The sequence below is a fragment of the Dermacentor variabilis genome, chromosome 7, assembly GCF_050947875.1.
Source record: "Dermacentor variabilis isolate Ectoservices chromosome 7, ASM5094787v1, whole genome shotgun sequence".
Lineage (NCBI taxonomy): Eukaryota > Metazoa > Arthropoda > Arachnida > Ixodida > Ixodidae > Dermacentor > Dermacentor variabilis.
Window position 1 is genome coordinate 32875572 of NC_134574.1, and position 14678 is coordinate 32890249.

General features: G+C 45.4%; 1 protein-coding gene across 1 annotated transcript in view; it reads left to right on the forward strand.

Moving 5' to 3' along the window:
* LOC142588588 (ATP-binding cassette sub-family C member 3-like) overlaps nt 1-14678 on the forward strand; it is a 182477-nt gene that overhangs the window by 123409 nt on the left and 44390 nt on the right. Inside the window, exon 13 of the mRNA XM_075700424.1 lies at nt 13202-13369. Within this exon, the coding sequence (XP_075556539.1) occupies nt 13202-13369 (168 nt within the window). The remainder of the gene's footprint in view (nt 1-13201; nt 13370-14678) is intronic.

The window sequence follows — 14678 nt, forward strand, 5'->3', positions numbered from 1 at the left end:
AGCACTTGCGCAACCCTCTCCAGTACCTGTCAGCCTTGCGGATTATGATGGACAACCTTTGTTCCACACTGACTCGAGCGAAGCGGACAACTTTTGTCTACGTGTCCAAGGACTTCGATAAGTGCACTGCCGTTTTGCTGCGCTGACATTCCGCTAGGAAACACTTCAGCAACAATACGTGGACGCATTGAAAGTACTACGTCGGAAGCTAAAAACTTCCACAATTGAAATTGGCGAATAATGCGACGTCCTCTCCGTACACCGACTAAGTCGACGCACATGGAGGAACAGCTTAACAAGACCGACACTGACCCATGCTCAAGAGCCACATTTGCATGCAACCAGCCTTCAGAAAGGACTCTAGTTCAAACTATATTATTCGGAACTTGACTGTTCGCCTATAGTCACTGCCTAATCACTCGTCATCATTGCCTAATACACCTGTCTCTTCATTTTACGAGGAATGGGAGTGCTGTGGTAGCCCACAGTTTCAGTTCAATGAGTTTGGGTTTCGCCTCCGGTCTGGCAACCACGAGTGGACTCGCTACGGCACAGGAGAGTGGGCGTAAAATAAACATTGGATCATGTTACGCACGGACCCGGGGAGCAGGCCAGACGCTACCGCGGGGAAAAGACGCGCTCGTGGGGGGTCTGCCACGCAGTCATGCATACATATTATAATAAATAGTTAAGCAGTTTAATGTTACCCTATATATATCCCCACAAAGCTATTCAATTGTTTACACATGCCCTTTGGCAAGCAAGAAAGCTTATTTCGCGGTGAGGCCACTACGGAAGTTATCATGAAGGCTGCTGCCAGCTCACTTTCGTGATCGCAGGCACATTAACGCAAAATTTGCGTAAAATTTCAGAGACTTTAGCCACTATAAGTTACGAGTGGCTTTCTGAAGGCCGTTTGTAATACTTACGCACACTAACACGATATATACTAAAGACGTCACAATTACTTAGGAATTAACAATGTTACTGGCATTAGGCATTAAAGGTAAGCCTCGGCGATTTTTCGATGTCCGCTGAGTTTAATAAAATTTTACTCTGTGTTCTCTTTTACACTCTGATTATCTGTGCCAAACTCTATGGCTTCAAGTCATTCAGTTTTCTTTAAAATGAATTTTAAAGATTCGCTTCGTTCACGACTGTTCACTTTCTACTCGCCACACTGTGTTTGGGACGTCAGAGACTACACCGCCCCTGCCGCTGAAAGTGTCGCTGAAATTGCCACTGTATAGCTCGAAAATTCTGTAAAAGCTCAATTTGCCGTCAGGAGACATCATCAGCTTCTATTCTGGGCCGTTAGAGCCAAGTGCTTGTTTAGCACGCATTCTGCGTGTTTACAATATGGTAGCGTACGATATGACGTCATGGACTCATTGTACCGTCCCTTAAATCAGCTACCCGTTTCGGTTTCGATATCTCGTTTATGGGTTACTTAAAATTATTGATGAAATTTAAGCAAATGGAATCATTCTACAGGTGACTGGACTGTAAATACCGTTTGAAAATTATAATAGCATAATATGCTTAAAAAACGCCCGAGTTGCCATTTAACTATGTAGTCATAGACACAAACAAGTGTATGATCACCCATTTATAGGCCAAATGCACCCTGCATCCATGGCGAATTCTTGCAAAGGCCGCCAGAGTAAGAAATGACAGTTTCGAGTAGTGATCAGACCATTTCAGTTGAGCTAATAGTTTGATAGATGCACCTCGGCCAGTAAAAAAATTTAAAAGGGGGGTAGAAATGAAGTTAGCAGGAGGCCTACAGGCTGGCTTGCTTCAGCGGTCGCAGACACATAAATGCAAAAATTCTTAAAACGTTCACAGGTGTTTTATTCATGAGCAATCTACACCAGACCTTCTGCAGGCTTGCTTCAGTGGTCACACACAGTAAAACTACGTAAGATTTCATAGATACATTGGGCAATAAGATTACTAAAGGATCACTTAAGTAGTTGCAGACACGAACATTACTGGATAATTCACAGATACTGGAAGTTACAAGATAACTGCTTTGCTCGAATGGTCCGAGACAGGAATTCCCAGGAAGTGTCCATTGGATCAAAGGCCTCTAACCATGTAAACAGAAGCTGAATGCCACCTGTCATGTGTGGTCGCAGCCAAATGTTGCTGAAGCCATCACAGGGATCTTGAGGAGTACACAATAATATGAAGGCTTGTAGCATGTTTGCTTCATGGGTCACATATATAAAAATGAATTCTATGAGTTCACCCATACCAATAGCAGGAGATTTATGTGGGCTTGCTTCAGTGGTGACACACAAACAAAAGTTAATTCTAAAAATATATGGGTATAAGACAACCCCATGGAAGTTACTAGACGCAGAGCGGAGCTGTTTTTCCGATGGCAGCAGATAGAAATACTTCTGAAAAAATCACAGGTATTTTGGCGACTAAACAATCTACTAAGGCAGTCTACAGGCTGGCTTCACAGATCGAGCAAACAAATTACATTGGAATTGACAGTTACTAACAAATTTAGTGGGGCACTTCTGTTTACTTGTCTCAACAGCTACAGAGACCAACATAAACCGACTTCACAAGTACAACAGCCCATAAGGAAGTTACCACTCACTGGGTGCAGCCTTATATTCATGGTTGCAGATGCATAACAGATCGCGGGTACGATCGCGCCTGCACAATTACCTAGTCATCTTGAAAGATACTTTCAGTGGTCGCAGATACGAAAATCCACAGTTAAGATCAGAGGTACTAGGAAAGCACGAGATTTCGATAGACTTGTTTCAGTACTGATCAGCAAGGAAGAATAATGTTGACCCAAGGTGACAGCATGCTGATGGCAGGCACATTGTGGCTGTAAAGTATGCGAGAAAAATGTGTTGGAAATATGTATGAAAATAACTATCAACTATGTTCATATTAACAATCTGCACTTTACAAAGCAATCTGCTAGTTCTGGCAGCAACGTTGCTTTCTTGTGGCTTTACACAAATTTGCTGAGCTAACAGTCACCAGAAAAGAATTTGTAATTTCAACTCCGTGCGAAGATAAAAGGAATTCTTCTCTGTACACCAGCCTAGCTTTGTCAAGCGAGGTGGTAAAAGTAAAACATGTCGCAGTTTCGCCCGAAAAACGAAGAAGTGACTGCAACAGCAAACTACTAGATAACAATAATAAGTACATTAAGCAGCTGTATGCGTTATCGATAGTTTCAATTATAGTAAGCCTTCGCTTCCTTGGTAAGTTAACAAACTTTGTGTCGTGAGCAACGCCACACATGAACACCTCTAACTTGGTGACGGTGAACTCCCTCTAGGAACGCTGGCGTGATGAAGTGAGGCAGTAGCGACAAGCGATCAGTTCTTGCTGCTTCCAGCTACAATGCGTCTCCACAGTTAAGTTTACGCGACCTTCGACACTAAAGCAGCGCGAGAATAGCCCTGTTCAGCCACAATCCACTGCGGCACACGCACGCAACAGCGGAATTTCGGTACGAGTGTACCTAGAATTGCTATCGGAATAATAAATGAAAACGTCAGGCGAATGTCGACTATCTAACTTCACTAGGAATACAGGTAACTTGGGATGCAACAGTCTCATAATCTTGTATAGCACGTCACGCAAACGACAGAAGGTACGCTGACTCAAATGAAAGGAAATGCGAGAGGAAATAAAACTCAAGTAGCATGGCTGGTCACCCACCCTGTAAGAGAGGTGCTGCCTGTGAAATACAGATGCCTACAATAGTTCTGTTATTCGGCCCTTTGCCGGTTTAACAATTGCTCTTGTGATCGCTGTTACGCAGAAGAAACTCAAATGGTAGACGAAGCGTAAGCGACATGGTTAAGTACCAATGTCGCGTGACAGTGATTTCGCAGTCAACAGAGACGAATGTTGCGTAAACGCCTAAAAGCAGCGTAAACATTTCAATCGTTCCAGACAGCTGAGACATAAACTTGGCCTCATCCTTATACTAGCATGTACGCGACAACATGAAAATAACAGCAACAACAACAACAACAAATCGCCCAAAGGTTTCGTTAGTTCCACAAAGGCAACTGTAGTGCATTGTTTGACACAAGAAATAGACCCGCTTAAAAGAAGCGCGTGGGAAAAATTCAGCAGCGCTGCTGGCCAAGCAACACGGGCAGTAGTGGACTGCGATCTCTAACTGTCTAGAAAAGTATAATGATTCCAATATGACGCCGTCTCACGATTACTCTCTCAATCATGGTTACGCACAGAAAACTGGAATAGTAGACTACGCTTAAGTAACACAGTTAATCAATTAGCGCAAGCACGCGACAAATTTATTAGCCAACGAAGGCAAACGTTCTGCATTACTAATGCCTAATACTAAGCAATGCGACCACGCGCGAAAGACCAACAGCCTAAGTAACGAAATGTTTCGAGCGTTACAGGAAGTTGAGACCTAACCTTGACTTTATTACCATCATAATAGCATGCATCCGATCACATGCAAATAGGCTCCAGCCGAACAAGTCGCCAAAAAGTGTCGTTATTCAGAGAAATGTGCGTGGGACTCTTCTGGTACTAATAGACCAGCCATAAAGACAAGCGTGGTAAATTTCAGCAGTATGGTGGGATACTTAACGATCACGTACAGCAAGTGCTCTGATCGTTATACAGATGTCTACATATGTATTGCATGTCCCCTGTTCGCGTAGAAACCTGCAAGCTTATTTCTTCATTCAAATGACAGTGATCCAGCTGTTCGATCATTCGTCAAGACGGCGATTTCCACTTGAATAGAATCCCACTCCTTTTTTTAACGCCTTACGTGACACATAGAGTATCAAAATAAATAAATAAATAAATAAATAAATAAATAAAGGAATGAACGTCAATAATGCGCCCTTACACAGCTTTACGATTCCTGTTACACAAACGAAACGCCAATGGAAACGAAGCTCAAGCGATACCTATAACTTTTCCTCTAAAGGCCATTGTGCATCTTTAGGGTGCTATCGATGTCTTGAAATGCTGCTCTCGATACCTTCTACTCCACTTACGGACACACTGTGTCATCGGACGCGAATGGGAAGAACTGTATTATTTTCCTAAGCCATTCGCATTTTTCGCGCCTGGCGGGGATTTTTGAAAGCGGTGTGAAGTTTTGCGGTCATCAAAGTACAAAGGAGAAATGGCCGCTTCCGGAAGCGGTGTACATCTCGAAAAATCGCAGATGTCGTGATTCCTCTGCGTCTGCGGCTGATTTTATGGATGGATAGAGCAGCAGCGAGTCCGAGGGTGCTGCCTTTTCGTCGGACTTTGACTGTGAGAAGGACGACAACGAAGACCAGCCCGGTAATTTGACTTTTCGCTCTGGCCCATCTTTGTTGCCGTTGGAAGTGCTTGAGAACCTGCCAAGATGAAGTCTAGTAGAATCTACAAGAAATGCTACAACGACAGAAAAACCGAGCAGAAAACGAGAATACACTGCAAAACACGCAACGTGCTGCTATGTTTTACGTCGAGGAACTACTTCTCTGCATGAAGAGTCCAATTCTTTTTTTTTTATGGAAATGAAAATAGAAGAAAGAGACGTAGTCACCCAATAATGGTGCGGGAAAATAATCTTCTCATACCAGACATAAAAAAATCTATGTGGTAGCAATATCAAAAGAAACGACGTCACAGGGCCAGAAATCAACACCACAGAGTCCAATATATAGACGAATATAAAATATAAAAGGCAAAGGCAAGCTGTACCACAATGAGCTTGTAAACAGTCAAACAAGCTGCCCTGATGCAGACTGCGATGAGCATGTAAACAGATGAGAAAGAAACAGAGTTAAGATAATATACGCAAATAATATGAAAGTCAGAAGTGAGTATCAGTGCAAAGTACAATAGAGTATATCTTGTAGTATACAATCGCTAATAATTGCAAATAATGAAAGTAAGTTTTAGTCATATTGTATGTCTGTACAGCGGGATGTCTATTACTTGTTACTGCATTCAATGCTTTTTGATGTGCTACATTTGATAATCATTTGGGCAATTCTGCGCGTGAGCAAGGTCGGTGAGGATCAATAGAGTGTAGTGCTCGTTGTAGCTGCCGCCTGTTCTTCGCATGCCTGGGGCACTCGAGGAGGAGACGGCGAACATCCTCATAATCGTTGCTGCCGGAGTAAGCCCGGGAATGTGAAGTCCGCAGGAGCAAGTTCGTTGTACTTGATATAAAGAACGTTTCGCGTATGCTGTCCAAAGGCACCGTCGATAAATGAGTGTTTCGGTACTTTTCCAAAGTTCTACAACCAGCCGCTATTTGAGTTGAGGGCCTACATCGTAAAGAATCAATTTCTTAGTACTTTCAATGAACCAGGTTGACATACAAATCTTCTTCTTTAGTACTCTGAATACGCGTTGCGTGTACATTCGTGCCAAAGGGATTAGTAGAATTTGTTATTCTTCATGGATCGACTTTGCCAACGAGTCCTCTAATTCGTTGCCTGCTAAACCAGCATGTCCCGGGACCAACTGTAATATTGCTTCATGGATTCCTTCATTCGCCTGGGTTAAACTGTTCAGTACGGGGTATGTATTTGTACGTATGATTGGTTGTCATCGATAATTTCAAGTCATGCTAAAGCCGATAAAGAGTCCGTACAAATTACCAATTTTTTAGGTGTCTCATAGTCTCATATCTTTAGATAACATAAGTGGTTCCGGGAAATCGCCACTAATTCAGCTATTGTTAGTGATGACATGCGTCCTAGCCGACACGCGTATTTCACCTGTATGTACGAGATAAACTGCAGTCGCACTTTCTTTCATTACAGAACCCCCTGCGTACACGTGAATAGACTACTGGTACTAGTCAAATAGCTGATGTACAATGATATACAATAGCAGATATACTAATGTGGGGACGATTCTGTGTGGTGTCCCACATATGTCCGGTATGGGATATTCTCTCAAAAACATCCTTCGTACATCCATAGGATCAAAGTTTGGATGTTTTAAAATCCCAGAACTTCAATCCTGTCGATGTTGGAATAATTATATAAATAAGACGTCCGAAATGAATGTCCTTATCTTATACACTGGACGTCCTAATTGGGACTTGGACGTTGGAACCGGAGTGTGATCTCCATAGGACATTCGTGGTCCAATGGGACGCTAGCACGCTCAGCCAGAGAGGCCGCGATAGCTGCTGCTCCTGAGATCCCGAAACATCATGGCTGGACGGCCTGAATAAACCGCGGCTATGGCGACTACGTTGTCGAGCCGTGTCCCTGAAATTGGTGACACTGGACAACCGAGACGAGCCATAAAAGTGTCGAGGCCCCAATGCTACCAAGGCGAGAGTAACGTGGCCTAATGCGGTCAGGCTGACGTCGCGCCGTTGTAGGGTGTAGGGGAACTCTACATCGACATGGCGGACATCTCGTTCATCCAGCTAGACATCAATTTCTGTTTCATCAAAGTTCTAGGCTCCGGCTGTGTTCCAGGCTCTCGCTGCCACCCCTTCTATGGGGGCCTAAGGCTCGCCGTCCTTATTATTTTGTTTATTGAGAACACACTGCCAACCCCGTAAGGGTTTATCGCACGAAGGGCACAATGTCAAAGAATATGCGTGATGAAGTTGTAGCAAAAATAAAAAAAATTACCGACGATTACGTTACTTCCTAATGCGAAATGTGAGCGCAGCAAATAAGCTGTTTCACCTTTTGGATAGATTGAGGCAAAGAAATCGAGCAACACATGTATGCGCTATGACATAATTTTTTTTTATTTTTCAAACGTATTCCTTTAACAAAGACTCCACTAACAGTTCTTGACAGTCATGAAGGAAGCTTTGTGGTCGGAGAAATAGACTGATATATGTTCGACTTGGTACACCAATGCTTGATTCTCAAAGACGAGATCTATACAAGTGCCTCGCGAGGTTGTCACAGCCGTGGGGGAAGCAGAGGCTAAGCGCCGCCGCCGAGAAGACCCTGCCGTTCGCGCCGCCGAAGCGGAGGCTCATCGCCGCCGTCGAGAGCAACCAGCAGTAAGCGGAAGCGGAGGGGGGCGGCGTGTACACCCAGCGGCAAACGATGGGGGCAGAAGCGCGCGCAGCAAGCGGACAACACGATAAAGGGAGGAGGGAAGAGATAGCAGCGACTGACTGATGCCGCTGACGGCGATAGTGAGTCAACCCCAGCTATCCGCCACACAAGAACAGGGGGGGGGGGACCCTTTCCTCCTCTTTCACCATGGCGGCGACGGTGTTCTATGCAGTCACGTTATCTTGACTCTCTAGCGGCGTCAGCGGCATCCAGCGGTATCAGTCGGTCGCTGCTAGCGCTGGGGGGATGAAAGGGGGGCGGAGCTGGTTACGAGGCCGACGACGACGCCGACGACGACGGCGACGCGAAACCCAGGAACGGACGCCAAAGAGCTGCGCTCTAAAAAATTCGAAATACATATGCAGAGTCTGAATAGCAAACCTATTGCCAGCAACATCACAGTGGAAATGTAAAGAGCAGTTAAATACGTCTATCTATACATTTTGAGAGTACTAAGAAACACGTTGAAAAAAATTTAGCAATTCAGTGCAGCAAGATCAAGTGAAGAAGGCCCACAACAGCTAAATTTCATAATTGAGAATCCAATTGAGAATCTATCAGGAAGCGAAGAAGAATGTGTAAGTCCTAAACTATTGGTCATAGAGGGAGTTAAACAATTTCCGTGACTTATGGCTAGCGGTAAAAACAGTGTTTAGAAAAGTGAGATTGAGAACGATATTCCTCTAGGGTGTACGAATTCTCAACTCGTGTTATTCTGGTCTTTGTGATTGTAACTATACTTGGAACTACTAAGGTTAGACTTGTCGTGAATTAACTGGTGCAGTATGCTCAAATGGGAGAGTGGGGCATGTTTTGCATTGTGAGTGCTCCGGCAGTTTTAGCAGAGCACTCATAGAATCTTTAGGTCGACATTTATTGAAAATGAACCTCATTGCTTTACTCTTGTTTTCCTTTAGCATGTCAATTAGTTTGTTAGTCGACCGAAACCAAGCTGAGATAGCATTCATTAGCATTGATCTCACAATTATATTATAAGCTAGTAGTGTAGTTTTGCGTGAAGCTTGGTGTAGGGGCCACTTCAGAAAAAAAAATTCAACTTGGGGCCGTTTAAGTAACATGTCCCATCTAAGGTCAGGCGTTAGTGTTATACCGATATACTTATTCTTTGTGACTGCTGTTATTTTCCACTTCATACACCACGGACAAACAAGTTTCAGTGCATTGCTTAGAAAACGTGGTCTTCTGGCAAAGTAATTTTTTATACAGTGTACAATTGTCAGCGAAGAGTTTTATGCTGACGAGAATGGCGACGGGCAAGTCCTTAATATAAACTATAAGCAATGGAGGTGCTAGAACGGCGCGACTACCGGCTCCCGAGCCAGTTAAATAGAACATGGCTCACGTGCATGTCACGCGAGATAAGAACACGATAGCGCTCGACCTGCACGACCACGCTAGCTGCCGCTCCCGAGAAAAGGTGGCCCCATGCTCCAAGTCCTCGCTCATTACGCCACATCAAGCGCTCAGTCCCAACTAGTCTCGCCGTTTGAAACGTCGCGTCATTTCGCATCTTGTCGTACGACATCGCCTGCCTCTACCCTTACCGATCGTCAGCACGCGCCAGCCCCAGCATCAAGCCTCTACTCGGTCCGTGACCCTCTTCCTGATCTCAAAACAGCAGCGCGACTAAGCTTCCCAAGGAATTCACTGGGTCAAACCCAAGTGCCTTTCATCGACTGCCCGGCACTCTCTTTACATGAATGTTCCGGCAAGCTGACCGCTTTTCGTTCGGAGGCACCTCAATTTAATCAATTCAGAGGCTCTCCCACCGTCTCCACTAGGAACAAATTTCCTTCCGTTGGCATGGCGACACCACAAACACAACCTTCGCGATGCCTTCACCGACCGCCGCAGCCCTGATGCTGTCCGCATTCGAGATTCCGCCGCATGCAATAGCAGGCGAGTTTTCCGATGTTCTGTGCTTGCACTTTCCGCGGATGCATGACCTTCCAAAGTTTTACAGGAGCGGCTCTCTCATCTGGTTCCTTCAGCTCGAGAATCCCTTCTACGTCAACCACGTGAGAGACCAGCACTTGCTCTATCTCCAAGCAAATCGCGAGCTGCCAGATGGTTTTACGATGCCGGACATACCTGGTACACCTCTTTCGGATTACATGAACCTGACATTACCAACGACGACAGCATCTGGCTTCCGTGGCCCTTCTGAGGAAAGCCTTACCAAATTACGCGAAAAACATGCAGCGGCCGGACTGACCACGGGATTTTGAAACCAATGACTTGCTTGACGTCACAATAAGCCTCCATTCAAAACCGTTCCCACACCTTTTATGGTGACGCCTTCTAGTTCAGCAAGACAAGACATAGTGACACTCGCAGTTGTCCGCCACTGGCAGCGCTACGTGCCGTTCGACGACACTGTCTTCATCATGCCCGTCAACGGCCTCAACTCTCGGCGCGCGTCAGAACCTGCTAATTCGCCTCAATTCTGCCTGCCGAGTTGCACCGCACTGAGCGCGCAGACAAGAGACATTGCACGCTGTGCCCAGACAACCACAGAGCTATTTGCGCGTCTTTCGTGCAACATGGTTTTTGCCGGGACCTCTTAACGGACGCTACGAACTGCCAACATGTATATAGGCTTACTGTCTCTCTTTTTTTTTGTATACGCGTGCCCTATTACGCATATTATACGCATATTTTAATCGCGCTTCGGACTAGGAGGGGGACCATGTAGTGGCGCGAATATCGCTTCGAGAGCCGCTGAAGAAGACGGCTCATGTGCGTGTAGCTTGAGGTAGAACCGCGCTAGCGCGTTCCATATGAGCGGCCGCGGTAGCTATAGCTCCCTGGCGGTGGTGATAACTTTTTTTTAATTCTGCACTGGCAGGCCCGAGTCCTAGATTGGCGCCTCACGAGGAGCGACCCACTCGGCCCAGGCAACGAGGGCTAGCTGTCGTGTTTGATGTGGCGTTCTCAGCAGCTCCTCCGACGTATGTTTTGAGGGAGCTGGGAGGCGCAACCTGGGAGGGTTAAGCCCTCGTACCCTCAAAGTATGCGATTTTTCGTATCCAGTGTTTTGTTTGTGCAGTTCTAACACATTGCGTTCCATTGCTCGTTAGTAATTATGGCCAATCAATGCGGGCTGGGGAACGAATCAGCCTGGATTCAACGCAGGATTAATGCATCTACTCGCGTGAGGCTTGTTTTTAGAGGCACATTCATTCACCTTTTGTGCCGATAGTAGTTTGTTATTTCCTGGTATGTCGTCGGTGCCTCATCAGTACCGTCCTATTCCGAGGGGCACACTCCAGGTGGATTAGACCTCGGGATACCCAGTGTGCCTCCCCATTCATTTGATTCCCCCAATAGGCAGGGACCCATAGATGTTCAATAACCGTTCAAATGGTGAAGTGCCGTATGTCTCGCGCTGCGCAGACGTCCATTCTTCTTTTCAAAAAGTTGACGATTCCTCTGATTTAGTCGCTTATGACGGCTTGTATGGAGGGATTCGTGATGGGCAAAGCAATGATAGTCTCTTCCGCTTCGACAGTGGACGGTATTCTTATGGTCGTGGCGTTGAGCATACTTTCCTCTTCTGTCACTACGTTCAATACGTAACTTTGCTGATATTGCTTTGCTTCGTCGACATAGGCGATGTGCTGTTTGTTTTGGTGCCTTTTTGTAAGGGCCTTAGATCTGTCAGACCACCTCTTGTCATGTCTCCGAAGAAGCACGTTCTTTGGTAACGGTTTGATCAACACCCGGCGTTTGACTAAAACGAATAGTGCACTTCGTCCTGCTGAATTCATAACGGTATTCACCCTGAGTTTACGCAGAATGACCCTGCGAGTTGCGGGGCATGAGAGTCGTTCACGTTGGGCCGTTTTGTGGGCCTCTGTGAGTCCGTCTGGGGCATTGTATGTACCTAATTCAATAATCGTTCAGTGTTCGCGTACCCACGGAAAAAAAGGGCTGCTTTATAAGCTGTGCGTATGACACTGATGTCCTTTTCTTAGTCAGAGAGGCACAGGTGGAATTATGAGAAGTAGGCTATGTGACCGACCAGGAAAACCTGCTTCAGGTGACAGATATCAGCCTCTTTCATACCACAATGTCGTGTATAAAAGAGGCTGTCTCAGTATGGTACGCATTTGGCCGGCTGTCAGTTGTAATTGCACAATTTCCTTATGAGTATGCTGCGGAATTATTCCCGCGGCACCATGACGGGACGGTCTAAATTCACCGTGGCCATGGCGCTTACCTCTTCGCGCCGCCTTCCTCAAAGTAACAGCTCAATCAACAATTTTGTATAAATATAGGACATCGATACAGATGCGTCTGGAGCTAAATCACTGACTTGAATAATCGACTTGACAAGTTCTTTGTGCGCGATGTCAGAAAACGATGTTTATGTATACTTCTGAACTTTGCCTGCGCAGGCCCAATTGCTATGCTATTTGAAATGCTTGCGCCACTCAACACCATTAATGTGCATTCAAATGATTTGAGAGAAATGGAGTTCAGTTTTTTTGTTAGAATGTGAAGGGAGGCATTGCCATTTCTTACAAATCTGCAGACGAAACTGCGCCTGCGCAGTTCTCTTGATGCTACATGCTTAGAGGTGGTGCGACTTCACGTTCTATCAAAAACACGCCAAGATCGCTTATTTCAACTTCTCTGGTCAACATTCAGAGACCCAGAGTATAACGGATGACGAAAAATAGTACTATTATTAGTAATAATAATAACGCATCTTTATTTTCCTCACAGTTATTACATAGACTTCTTGCCCACTAAAGTTGGTTAGTGCTTGTGAATATTCCTGGTTATGTATATGTAACTAACATAATTTAATCCAGTCCAGTGAGTTCTGAGCAAAACAATTTCTCATTTTGCGTGCATATAAGTAGCTAGTATTCATGTAAGTACCAACCGCAAACTTGCATTATGTCTCCCCTGTCTTTCTTTTGTGCGTGTTAGTGGAGCCGAGGTTGAATCGCATAGCCTCCTGGGTTATTGCTAGCTTACCCGCATGTGTTTGGAATGTTTGATTGTGCTCATAATTACACCCGCTGATTGTTTAGACCCGCGGAAAATACTGTAGCGTTCCTTTAAATGCTAGTACATTGTGGCAGGGTGCGACGTTGAGTGGCGGGCAAAAGCAGCGGATTGCGCTTGCTCGAGCTGTCTACAGCGACAGCAGCATCTACCTACTAGACGACACACTCAGCGCTCTGGACATCCATGTGGCGTCTGATATTTTCGAGCGAGTTATTGGACCACGTGGAATTCTCTGCAATAAGGTAAGCAAATATCGCACCACTGCTTTCTGGCCTGTTCACAAGGATTTAATCATATAATAAAGCTGGCGAAGGTGGAGCCCAATATTTGCTGTCACTTTCTGCCTGCCAACTGTTTACGTCAGGTTGTTGTTAGGCAAAATGGTGAACTTTACTTTTTAAAACAGCACAAATGACAGCAGACATACAATGAAAGCTGCACAGGACAGGCTGGTTAGAATGTTACAGAACGGGAGATAAGGTGAAGTTATTTTTTTTACAAAAGGTCACAGGATCAGGAACAAGTGCTTCGACATTCTTCCTTTTAGATTCTTTAGTCATACATCGCACGCGAAGCTATGAGTCTGCTGTATATAATATTTCTGCCGTTTAAATAATTCCTGGGGCCCTATAACGTAAAACTATTCCAATATATTTTTATTCCAATCTCATGACGTCAAATTTCCGTAACCGACGACGCAAGCATCGGGCGGTTGCCCGCAGGGTTGTCTGAACAGGCCAATCAAACGCTCTCCTCTTTCATAGGAGGCCACATTTGTTTTCTTGATAATCAAATACCATTGCCTACACTGCGTGACATTTCTTATGTAATTGGCTCACGAGAGGCGAAGAGCATACTCAAGTGGGAGGTGGGGCCGAGCCACTGCACTGAAGATAGATAACCGGATGAAGAGGGTGGTGCCGGCGTCTGCGATTGGTCTGCTTTGTCTTACTTAGCGTGCGGTGGTTCGTCGACAATTGCGGCGGCATGCAACAGAAGCTTAATAATGGCGCTAAAAATTGTTCCTCAGCAAATATAAGTTGGCAGAACGAGTTTGTAAACGTGCCGAAAGTGCTCGAAAACGATAGACGGCCACCCAAAAACGTTTATTACACGGAAAGCATCCCGCGCTTTTCGGCAGGTGGCAGTAGCGAGTGCCTGAGCGATCGGCGGCAGCCATCTTTTATTCCTTTCGGAACGGCGTAGCCTGCGACAATTCAGAAGTAAATTCAGTTTTGTTCGGCATATTAATGCATCTTTAGCGCGTACACGTCCATTTGACGCGGTGAGTTCTTGCGGTTTTGCGACGTCGCGTGAGAGGCAGGTAAAGTGGATGCAGCCCGAAAACTTTTGACCAATAGCTGAGGGCAAATGGCAAAAAGGAGTTGAATCAGAAATAACTATTTTTCTTTTGCTTGGTCAAATCATGGATAATCAGTGTATACACGTCATATCAGATGGGGAGCTATCGCGGTTTTTGTGACGTCGCGTGACAGACAGGTTAAGGGGGGTGCTGCAAAAAAGTTTTTGAACATTCGCGCAGGGCTGATT